Source organism: Meleagris gallopavo, unplaced genomic scaffold (genome assembly GCF_000146605.3).
Source record: "Meleagris gallopavo isolate NT-WF06-2002-E0010 breed Aviagen turkey brand Nicholas breeding stock unplaced genomic scaffold, Turkey_5.1 ChrUn_random_7180001844814, whole genome shotgun sequence".
NCBI lineage: Eukaryota > Metazoa > Chordata > Aves > Galliformes > Phasianidae > Meleagris > Meleagris gallopavo.
The window spans coordinates 4,595-15,584 of record NW_011113141.1 but is presented as its reverse complement, the minus strand read 5'-3'; the positions used below and the strand labels follow the sequence as shown (position 1 = coordinate 15,584).

The 10,990-nt window shown below is 60.2% G+C and overlaps 1 protein-coding gene across 1 annotated transcript in view; it reads right to left on the bottom strand.

Moving 5' to 3' along the window:
* Positions 1 to 643: 643 nt before the first annotated feature.
* LOC104915693 (dynactin subunit 1-like) overlaps positions 644 to 10,990 on the bottom strand; it is a 12,537-nt gene continuing 2,190 nt past the window's right edge. The window contains exons 2-5 of the mRNA XM_010726615.3: positions 7,042 to 7,290; positions 4,902 to 4,980; positions 3,006 to 3,037; positions 644 to 694 (exon numbers count right to left, since the gene is read on the bottom strand). Of these exons, the coding sequence (XP_010724917.1) occupies positions 659 to 694; positions 3,006 to 3,037; positions 4,902 to 4,980; positions 7,042 to 7,269 (375 nt within the window). The 5' untranslated portion in view covers positions 7,270 to 7,290 and the 3' untranslated portion in view covers positions 644 to 658. The remainder of the gene's footprint in view (positions 695 to 3,005; positions 3,038 to 4,901; positions 4,981 to 7,041; positions 7,291 to 10,990) is intronic.

Here is a 10,990-nt window from a genome sequence, read left to right as displayed (position 1 = left end):
ACAAGAGGAGCAGCAGACATCACTGTCGGGCAGAGCACCACAAAGGTACGGTTCCACCGCTCGCACCGGGCTGCGCCCAGCCCAGCGCTGAGCAACTGGCTCTTCCCTCCTCCCATGGCAAACAAACCCACCCCTAAGCAGCCTGTAGGGAATTACCACTCCCCCCTCGTAGGAAACGACCCTTCCCTCCCCCGCCCCACGCAGTTACGGCTGAGGCCGGCGGTACTGCAGTTCTGTGCTGGGCACTGCACCCAGGTGGGCTGTGCGGGTCCTTACCTTGGGGGAGGCACGGCCCCAGGAGCAGGGCAGCACCACACGCAGCAGTGACCCATCCCAGGTCACCACGCACGGCTCCTGGCCCAGCTCTCACCTTCCGCTATTTCACAGCAGCTCTCGCCCTACCGGAGCGGAGCCGCAGATCGCCGCTGCTCTCCAGCGCAGCACCGCTGTGCGTTGCCCAGACCGGCGCTGTGCACAGCCAGAAAGGCGAGCAGCAGCCCCGTGGCTGCACACCTGGTCACCGCACCGACCTCCCCTGCGAGGGGAGAGGCGCTGGGCTGGGGGGCATGCAATGAGCAGACATGCAGCTGGAGATGGAGTGGGAGGGCTGGGATGCACCCGAGGCGATGCATGCAGCTGGGATGGAACACACAGACTGTCAAAAACGCACCACCTTTTTGGGTTTGGCTCCACGCTGCATGAGGAGGAAATAAAAGGTTGAGAGTTAGAGCTCACGGTATTGGACGGCGGCGTAAGAACAGCTCTGTTCAGCCACCGCCACCACTAGAGCTGGGTGTGCACTCAGCAGGCTGCAAGACCGCGCACAACCAGAAAGAGAAATGCATTCGGAGCGATTTAAACAAACGTGTGGAGCCTTAACGGAGGAAAGCGGGCAACGGAGTGTGTTTTCAACCCCTCAACGTACGCCGGTGCCACTGACCCGGCTTCCAAACTGGGCTGACACAGCAGTTTGGGGTCAGGGCGCGCTGGAGGGAACACACAGCAGCAGCCCCCAGCAGCGCACCGGCAGGGTTGGGGTCCCCAGCAGCCCGGCTCCGTTCCCAGCCCACACAGACCCTGGCAGAGCCCCCGCACCCCCACCCCGCAGACCCCACAGACTCAGAGAGCCGCAGGGACCGACGCTCTCACCAGGCAGCAATGAGTGCCCTCCTCCCCTACAGAAGGCTCCAGGTGCCCCATTGGAATGGACATAATGGCTCGTTTTCATCGAAAGGGAAATCTTGGAACGCCCACAATGAAAGCAGGGCAGAAGGCAGGCAACTCCAACCCCTTCACCCAGCAAGGAGCAGTGGGTTGAAGCAGCCCTAAGCTCCGCATTCAGGAACTCCCAGCCTGGTGGCTCTTCCAGCAACCCTTTGCTCCCCAGCGAAGCCCACATCCTGCACTGTGATGCCCCTTCCCTGACACCAGCAGGAAGCCATCCCTGCTCCATGCACTGCCGTCAGTGTGGGACAACAATCCTGCAGAGGGGTCCCTGAGTCCCGAGGCCGCAGAGCTTCGGTGCTGCACCCACCTATAGGAGCTGTCTCTTAGGAAATGGGGCTCTGTCACCAGAGCTGAGGAAGCGCTGGGACAACACTCAGACAGCAGTGCTGCTGGAGCCAGGAGTCGGACCGGGGGTCCTTATGGGTCCCTCCCAACTCGGGATGCACAAACGCGGGCCGCCCCAGGACCCACGGCACTGAGACACTGCTCAGGGTGCAGGGAGGTGGCGGAGCAGGGCTGTGTGCCAGCAGGCAGCAGCGGGGCAGCGCGGGGGGTGCAGATGTCAGCATGTGTGCAGTGAGAGCCCTGGCCTGGGCACCTGCAGGGTTGGGAATGCAGCCCCGAGGCACCGGAACCAGAGAGCTGCTGTCAGGGACGTGGGTGTGAAGGGCCATCGGGGCTGAGAGGCTGCTTTTCAGGGAGCACAACGCCAAAGGCATCCCAGCGCAGCAGCACCAAGCAGCTCCAGGAGGAGCGGCGTGACAACACCAACCCTAATTCACCTTCAGAGCCTCAGGAAGGTAAGGGAGCAGTCAGAGGGCAGCAGCCACAGCCCCACAGTGCAGACCCCCAGAGCCACGTTCTCCCGTTCCTCCAGCTGTGTGTCAAGTCCAGTGCACAATTAAAGCCAGAAACTGAGATGCCCCACATCACAGGTGGGGAACGTGGGGCCACCAGCACAGAGGCTGCGCCCAGCAGGCAGATGCTGACCCAAGAGGACACGGCAGCAGGAGGCCAAGTGGCGCTCAGCACCCTGTGAAACGCCCCGAGCCCTCAGCGGAAGGCAGGAAGGGGTTTCCCCCACCCCGTTCCCCTGGAACCCATCGGGCTCAGAGCAGTAGGCAACAGTAGGGGACCCACTCCGATTCCTGCCGCCCTGAGATACGTCACCCACGGATGCAATACAGCCACAAGGCCTCAAGCACTGGGATTCCTGGCAACGATGTTCAGAAGCACACGCAGGTTCCTCTGTGCGCCCTACGCACACAGCAGAGTACGCTGCTTCAAATCCTCCCAGGGGCACGCTGCTCCTGCACGGCTGGCTCTTTGTTTTCTCTGTTTTTTAAGGAGCACAGGCACAAAGCACACGGGCTGTGCGTGCCGCAGTGCCTGCTGAGCTTGGACTAACGGGAGCAGCACAGACAACGGCGCTGGGAATCGGCTTCTCTGCACCTTCCTGCCTTCTTGTCATTAACCAAAACACTTTTCTTGGCACCTCGCTTCTCGGGGGTTTGAGAAGTGCACTTGGCCACTGGCATTCTCACTACGGGGCACCGAGCTGAAAAGGGCCAAATAAGAGAGAGGCCGGAGGAACCCTGCCCTTCCAGCGGGTTTTGTGTGGGTGCACCTGCGTGCTCTTCCTGGAGCTCTGAGAGGCGATAGATGGCAATGAAAGTAAAACCAGCTGAGTGGGACGTGCAGATCTGCCTCTCCACTGCCCCGCGCTGCGCAAGGAGCTGGAGGCGGCAGCTCACAGTGTGGGGCCAGTCAGCACTCACCAGTTTGCTGCCTTTGGCGGCGTCCAGGGAATCTGCAAAGGGAAAGAGAAACAAAACTGTCAGTGCTGGCCCGAAGGAGCTGGTTTCTGTACACAGAAAGGACCCATCGTGTGCTTGTGCCAGGCTGAAGCAGAGAGCAAGGAGCTCTGGATAAATGAAGCAGGAAATGGGGCTGTGATGGTGCACAGGCGTGGAGGAAGAGGGACTCCCATGAGAGCCGCAGATGCCGCCTGGGGGAAAAGCCGCGGTGCCACACAGCTCAGGGAGCACCAGGTCCTGCAGCATGGCCTCGGAGGGAAGCACACAGCAAAGCAGCACACCGACCTCTGGGCTGCAGGATGAGCCCCATGGGAGCACCTCCACATCTGGCAGCACAGCCCTGCCCCAGGACAGCCCTGCGCAGCCAGAGCCACACGCACAGCTGGCACATCCTGGGCTGAGCAGAGCCTGCTCCCACTTCCCAGAGAGCAAATCCACAGCGTTGAAGAGCTGTGAGGATCTTTCCTGCTCACCCCCCCTCCAGGTGCTGACATGACAGGATGCCACCCCCACAGCCGGCATGGAGCTCTGCAGCCCCCAGGAGGCCGCAGCCCCGCACTCAGGATTGCTGCTCTCTGCACCACCGCGTGCTGCAATGTGAGCACGGAGAGGCTGCTGGGATGCTCCCACGCAGCAGCACGCGGGTCCCTGCAGTGGGCTGGCACAGTCCCATCCCTGCTGCAGTCCAGCTGCTTGGTGGGCACAGGGCTGCATGCAGGGCCAGGCAATCTGCACAGGTACTGCAGAGCTGCATTTCCATGGCAACTCCTGCAAGCACCGGCACCTCCTGCCTGGCACCTCCTGCCTGGCACCGTCCCCATCAGCCCGAGGCTCCGTGCTGCAGCACTGCGGGCTGAGAGCAGCCCTGCTGCAGGGTGCTGGGCAGCACAGCTCCATCCACGTGGGGTTATTGAATCAGGGGTGAGGATGGAAGCAGGTGGCTGCAGGAGAGGGCAGCAGCACTGCCCGCAGTGACAACAACCCAGGCTGGCAGCTCTTCCCAGGAGTGCTACCCCTTGATACAGGCCAGTACCAACTCATCCCTACAGACTCACAGTGTGCAGACCTAAGGAGAAGTGGGGAAAAAACCCGAATTGCTTGTACTGGGTGCTGAATACCAAATTGTAGTAAGAAAAACTGTGCTTTTACCTGGTAAGTCTGATCCAAGAGTGAAAAGATTGTACAGGTGCATATTATTGCATATTATATATATTTCCATTTCCAACCCATCACCAATCCCTGCTGCCGTGGGGCACGCTCAGTAACAGCCTCACGTTGTGCTGGGGGCGATTAGGAACAATTTCATTTTGCAAAGAGGGGGTGAAGCACCAGCATGGGCTGCCCAGGGATCACCGACCTGGGAGAAGCCCCAGAACTGTGGAGAGGCGGCACTGTGGGACGTGGGCAGTGGGCACGGTGGAATGGGGATCGTGGAGGGCTGCTCCAACCCTAACAGTTCTGTGATGCAGCTGAATGGTGGCTTTATTTGCCAAGCAAAAGGAAATTTCAGCTTCCAGAAGCCACGAGAGGAGAAAAAAACAAAGGAAGCAACCCCACTTGGAACCAGTGTATGTTTAACAAACGCCCACAGGCAGAACCCCTCAGCTCAGCACGCACTGCCCGCAAGCTGTCCAGGTGGGGAACTGTCAGAGCTCTTTTCTAGGATCTCTAAATGCAGCACCAAACAATCGCTCAACAAAAACTGAGGCTCAGAGGAAGGGAAGCCTGGCCAGAGGGGAAAACGGCCCCCGAGGCACCAGCAGGAGGCTGCCAGTGGGAGGCAGCTCGATGGCAGGCAGCCAAGCAGCCCAGCCCAGCACACACAGCCCCCCACCCCCCTCCAGGCACAGCACCCACCTCGCTTGGGGACCTTCAGCGCGGCCGACTCCGGGGTCTCTGGGGACGTCGTGTCAGCTCCATCTTCAAAAACCTGGATCTGGAAAAGGGTTAATGAGTGTGAGTGCCAAAACCACGTCCGGTCACACCGTGCACTCGGCGCTGCACGTTCCTGGTGCAGGTTTGCATCCGAATCGATTGAGGTCTCGGAACGCCGGCAGCCAGTGGGGGCTTTGGGTCCGCACTGAAAGCTGCAGGCTCCGCTGCGAAGGCTGAAGCACAGACATGTCTGAGCTGGAAGGAAGAATAAACCGCCCACAACCTGCCAGCTGTGGTTTGTTGCTCGGGAAGAGGCCCCGGTGCCAGCAGTGTGCTCCCAAATGGACGGAAGGACGGAGACGGAGGCACAGGAATCACAGCAGTCACAGCAATGCTGAACACGCTGAAACCACAGCGCCCAGAATGGGAAAAGGGAAAGGTTCCCCCACAGCCACGCTGTGAGCGTGCTTCTAACTGGCACTGTCAGCTGAGCGACCTCATGAGGCACAAGTCTGCACGGCCACACGATGAGAACACAGCTGAGGAGCACCCCTGGAAATTCCCCCAGCAGCGCATTTCTGGAGATGAAATCTAATCTCAAATCAGAAGACTTGCAATGCTGCGAGGCTTCACCGATGTCTGCGAGGAGGGAGACGGCAGTAGGATGAGGGAGGTGGCACTGCTCCCAGGGCTTCCCACAGCCCTGCTGTGCCACAGCATCGTGCTGCCAGCCTGGCACTGAGGAGCGACGTCACCTCGTGGTGCTGCACTGCTGCACCGCTGGCAGAAATTGCAATGGAGAAGACCTGCCTGCACACAGCAGATGGTGAGTTCCTACCCACAGAACATGGATAGCAAAAGCTCAGCAGCTCAACCCAACTCGTGGATTACATTTACTCTAAGGTGAGCAATGTTTAAGGGGAGTTCTCTCACCGACTTCCAGGCACCCAGCCCTGGTAGCTCAGGGGCAGCAGGCAGGTTTGTACCCTGCATTATAGAGATCACTCCCGGAGCGGTGGTCAATGGCTCAGTGTGCAGATGGAGATCAGCCACCCTGGTGTCCCTCAGGGTCAGTGCTGGGACCAGTGCTCTTTAATATCTTCATCCTGACACTGACAGTGGGACCAAAGGCACCCTCAGCACTCTGTGGGTGAGCCAAGCTTGGGGTGCAGTGGGCACCCCAGGGACAGGATGCCATTGGAGGGACCTGGAAGCTGAGCAGGGAACGTCATGAGATCCAGCAAAGCCAAGTGCAAGGGCTGCACCCGGGTCAAGGCAACCCCTGCAAGGGGGTCAGGGCAAGCTGGGGATTGCAGGGACGGAGTACGGTGTGCTGAGATGGACCTGGGGTACTGGTGGATGGCAGCCGGACAGGAGGCAGCAGTGTGCCCTCACTGCCCTAAAGCCAACTGTGCCCAGGGCTGCATCCAACGCAGTACGGCCTGCAGGTCGGGGAGGGGGTTTGCCCCTCTGCTCTGCACTGGGAGGCCTCACCCAGAGCACTGTGCCCAGATGTGGGGTCCTCAGCGCAGGAAAGACACAGACCTGACAGAGCGAGTCCAGAAGAGGGCCACAAACATGGTCCCAGGGATGGAACCCCTCCCTGCAAAGAGAGGCTGAGAACTGGGGCTAGCAGCTGGAGAGGAAAAGGCCCCAGGGAGAGCTGGGGGCAGCCTTCAGTATCTAAAGAGGCTGTGAGAAGGGAGGGGACAGACTCCAGAGCAGGGTCCGTATGACAGGACAGGGGGAAATGGTTTCAAACTAGAACAGACTCAGACTGGGCGTAAGGAAAAAGTCTTTTACACTGGGGTGGCGAGGCACCGGGTGCACAGAGGGGCAGTGGTGGTGCAGAGCCCCGGTGTCAGGGGACGTGGCTCTGAGCGCTGATGGAGCTGTGGGTGTCCCTCTCTGCAGGGAGCGGGACCGGACGGCCTTTAGGGTCCCTTCCGACTGAAACCACTCTGCATTCTGTGCAGTCCCAGAGGCACCGCGCTCGCTGGGGGCGAAGGCCGGGCGTTTCCCCCCCGGCAGTGGTGCAGAGCCACGTTCCTCTATCGGGCCGGGCAGCCCCCGAGCGCAGCAAGCAGAGGCCATCACAGAGCACACACGCAGTGAAGAGTACCTGTGACTGCCGCACGAAGATGCCGTGGTTCTCCTCGCAGGTGAAGTATTTCCTGCCCTGCACGGTGCCATCATTCTTGCCCTTGGCTTCGTCCAAGATGACCCCGACCCATTTGCCCGTGGCAAACAGGGTGGCCCCGACGTAGGCTACAGTCCCACGGTGCCCCTTCCCGATGACCTCCACCCTGGAGCCCACCTTCAGGGGTTTGCTGCTCGCTTCCGTGCTCATCCTGGGGCCGGCGCTGGACGCCTGCGGGCAGAGGGAAAGGCGGCACGTTACCTATGGGGGATGGGAACGGGGAGGAACGGACGGAGGGGGGCTGTGGGGCGCTGCCCCGCTCCCTGCACGGCAGGGCGGACCCAGGAGCTGGTGGGATGTCATTCCTTCTGCCACAGCTGCCCCAGGAGCCCCAGACAACAGGAGGACTGTGGAGCAGCTTTGGCGAAAGATGAGCTCAGCAGCAGACGTGGGTGCAAGTCTGTGCCTGATTAACCAGGCTATCAATGATGCCGACCAGTCCTGTTAGAGCACGGAGAAGGTGAGCAGCTCAATCAGAGCACCCGAGACCCTTGGTGTCACCTGCATTAGTAATCACTCACATTAAGTGCAATTTAGGGAAGGAGGGAGCAGACATGCATTGGGATCTTCTCCCCTGCTACCCAGTGCTGCCTCCTGCCTGAGGAAATCAGATGAAATTAAGCCTACTCTGCTACAGAGCTACACTAACTACAGCTTTTAGTTGCCGAAGTACTGCTGTGCTAATTGCCTCTCCACAAACCCAGCTCTCGAAGGACACTCAGCACAGGGCTCTTCTTGCAGCCGTGCACAGACGTAGCTGAAATCATTTGCACCGCCAGAGCAAAGCACAACATTATGCAAATCTACCGCAAATCTGTCGAGTCTGAAACAAACTGCCAGCTCAGGTAGTGCTCCCTTCCAAAGATTCATTGCCAGGGTTCCAGCATTTTCCTTCTGAAACGAGACGGGTGCTGCACCTCTGCTGCGCAGGGAACGCGCCAGAGCTCCCTTAAAAACAGCAGAACAGGGGAGAGAGGCTGCAAGGCACAGCCCGGCAGGAAGGGCAGCTCTCCCACCACCCCTCACTGCCCCAGGCAGTAGTAGGGCAGATGTGAGGAGGAAATTCTTCACGGTGAGGCGCTGGCACTCCTAGAGCTGCGGGTGCCCCATCCCTGGTGACACCGAGGCCGTGGATGGGCCCTGAGCTGCAGGGCACCCAGCCTGCAGAAGGGGTGGGGCTGGGGGTCCCTTCCAGCCCGACCATGAACTGCTTCTATGGTTTTTGATCATTAAGGTCCCTTACAACAAACCATGCCACGCTCCTATGGTTCTCTCATCATTAAGGTCCTTTCCAACCCAACCATGAACTGGTTCTATGGTTCTCTGATCATTAAGGTCCTTTCCAACCCAATGAACTGGTTCTATGGTTCTCTGATCCTTAAGGTCCCTTCCAGCCCAACCATGCCACAGTTTTGTGGTTCTCTGATCCTCAGAGATCAGACATGCAGAGCTATGGGCTGGCAGCAGCCCCCTCGCAGCTCCTCTGCTCTCCCCCAGCCCAGCCCCCCGTGGGCAGAACCTCCCCCGCAGCCCAGTCCATCTGCAGATCCACCCCAGACACCACAGCACCTCCTACAGAAGTTCTGTCCCATTCCTTCCTGGCCTCACAAACACCCTCAGTCTCACGGCTCACTCTTCACCTGAGCCATTAGATGTTATAATTAACACGGCAGCCAATTAATAACACATGGGCATGCAGCACCACAAGAAAGCGAGTTAACATCTCTCTCACATCTATGATTGCATCAGTGTCAAAAAACAGAACGCAATTAAGCCTAACCAAAGTAGGGCTGTGCATTTCCAGCCTCCAACATAAAAGCGCAATAATTTTGTAGATCTACCAAATAAGGTTTCTTCAGAAAAGGGACAGAACCGTCAGACAGGAAGCTGCCTGGCCTGCCCCCAGCCGTGGGCACGGACAGCACCAAGCTGGGGGGATCTGAGCAGCGCTGAGGGTCTGCGGGCGGGGATGGGGCCGGGCTCTGCTTGGTGCCCAGTGCCAGGACAGGGGCAGCGGGCGCAGGATGCAGCCGGGGAGCTCCGTCCGGCCGTGAGGAAGAACCGCTGTGCTGGGAGGGGGCACGGCCCTGGCACGGAGCACAGGGCTGCGGGGTCTCCTTTCTGAGGCACCCGAAGCCACCAGAAGGGATGCTTTGTGTGCAGCTGCCGTGGGGGTGGGACTGGGGCAGCTCCAGAGGTCCCCCGCGGCCCCTCCGGCTCTGTGACTGAAGAGATGGGGACCACGGGGCTGAGGCGGCTCCAGCAGAGCCTCACACAACAGCAGAGCCAAGTGGCACAAAGCAAAACCCAGGGACGGCTGGTGCCCTCAAGGAAGGCCGGGAGGGACCCCAGGCTGGGGCACGGGGCAGCAGGAGCAGCGGTGCTGCCCCAAACGCTGCCTCTCAGCAACACGCTGCTTCCCATTTTTACCCCATCAGAGAACTGCTGGGACTTACAAACCACTTCCTCAGTTCTGAAAGATGCTCGTTAGCAGGCCCTGAAAAACAGATGTAATTCCAAGGGACTCCAGTTGTGTTGTGAGTGCGCTTTGTCCCACAGAACTGCAGTGCTGGGCTGCCCAGCTCTGGTGACCCAGCAGAGCGGGGCAGGTTGGAGCTGCAGCCCGACCCCAGCACACACTGCCCACAGCACCCAGGTGGTTCTGAGCACCTCCAGGGGAGGACACCCACAGCCAGTGCATCCCAGGGCTCTGTCCCCTCACCCTGAGGCTTTTTCTCCCGTGCAGAAGTTTGCAGCACTCACGTGGCCCCACAATGCCAACGCAGCATCTGCACCTCAAAGTGTCACTCAGCACAGATCTGAAGCTCTGGGCACAGCTGAACACAGAGGCTGTGCTCCTGTGATGAGAGGCTGTGGGTTAAAATGCCATTGGCCTCTGTCACATAAAAACACAAAACCATGACAGCCTCAAAGCAAGGTGTGACCCAAGGCAGTCACAAGAGGGAACGGACCGCACATAACCGCTCACGCTCAGCCCCTCTGCCAGGGCACGGAGCTGCACGTGGCAGGGGATGGACGGCCCCGCGGTGCCCATTCCCAGCTGCAACCAGAGCAAATCACGGGGAACAGAGCTGCACTCAGCAGGCAGCACCCAGCACTGCTCTCAGGGCGGAGCTGGCAACCGTGGTCTGAAACGTCACCTCCTCATCCTGCCGCCCAGCAACACGGGGATGTTCAGAGGCACAAACCCGAGGGGCTGAGCGGCACCCATTGGTGTGAGGTCACCTTCCCAGCCCACGGGAGCACACGGCTGCGTGGGAACACCCCGCCTCTGGTACGACAGCTTCCTGGCCTCAGAGCATCAGCCGCCAGCCTTCACCTCCTGCTCACCTGGCCATGCAGCGCTCAGCAGAGCCTGCGGCCCCACTGCGCAGCCCAGGCACTGGGACACGGCAGCAGCGCAGCACGGCGGAGGCCCAGCTGGGGGAGGCCCACACCGCCAGGCCCGGCCCGGGCTCAGCGTGGCACAGCAGAGCCTGGCGGAGGCCTGCAGGCGTTTGGGAGCTCAGCACCTCGCCACGCAGCCCGGGGGATCAGCACAGAGGAGAAAAACAGCAACGCAGGAAGGAAAACAAGGCGGAACCTTTGTGCCGAGACGTTCTGCCACGCGGAGCTCGCTGACAGCTCTGCGCATCATCCTCGATAATTACCAGCACAGAAAGACTCATTTAAACCCGACGGATGCAGCGAGGCACCGTTCAGCCACGCCAGCATCCTCGCGGGTGCTGCTGGCTGCAGAGGTGCAGCCCAGTCCAGCACAGCCCAGCAAAGCCCAGCAAAGCCCAGCCCAGCACAGTGCAGCCCAGCACAGCCCAGCAAAGCCCAGTGCAGCCCAGCACAGCACAGCACA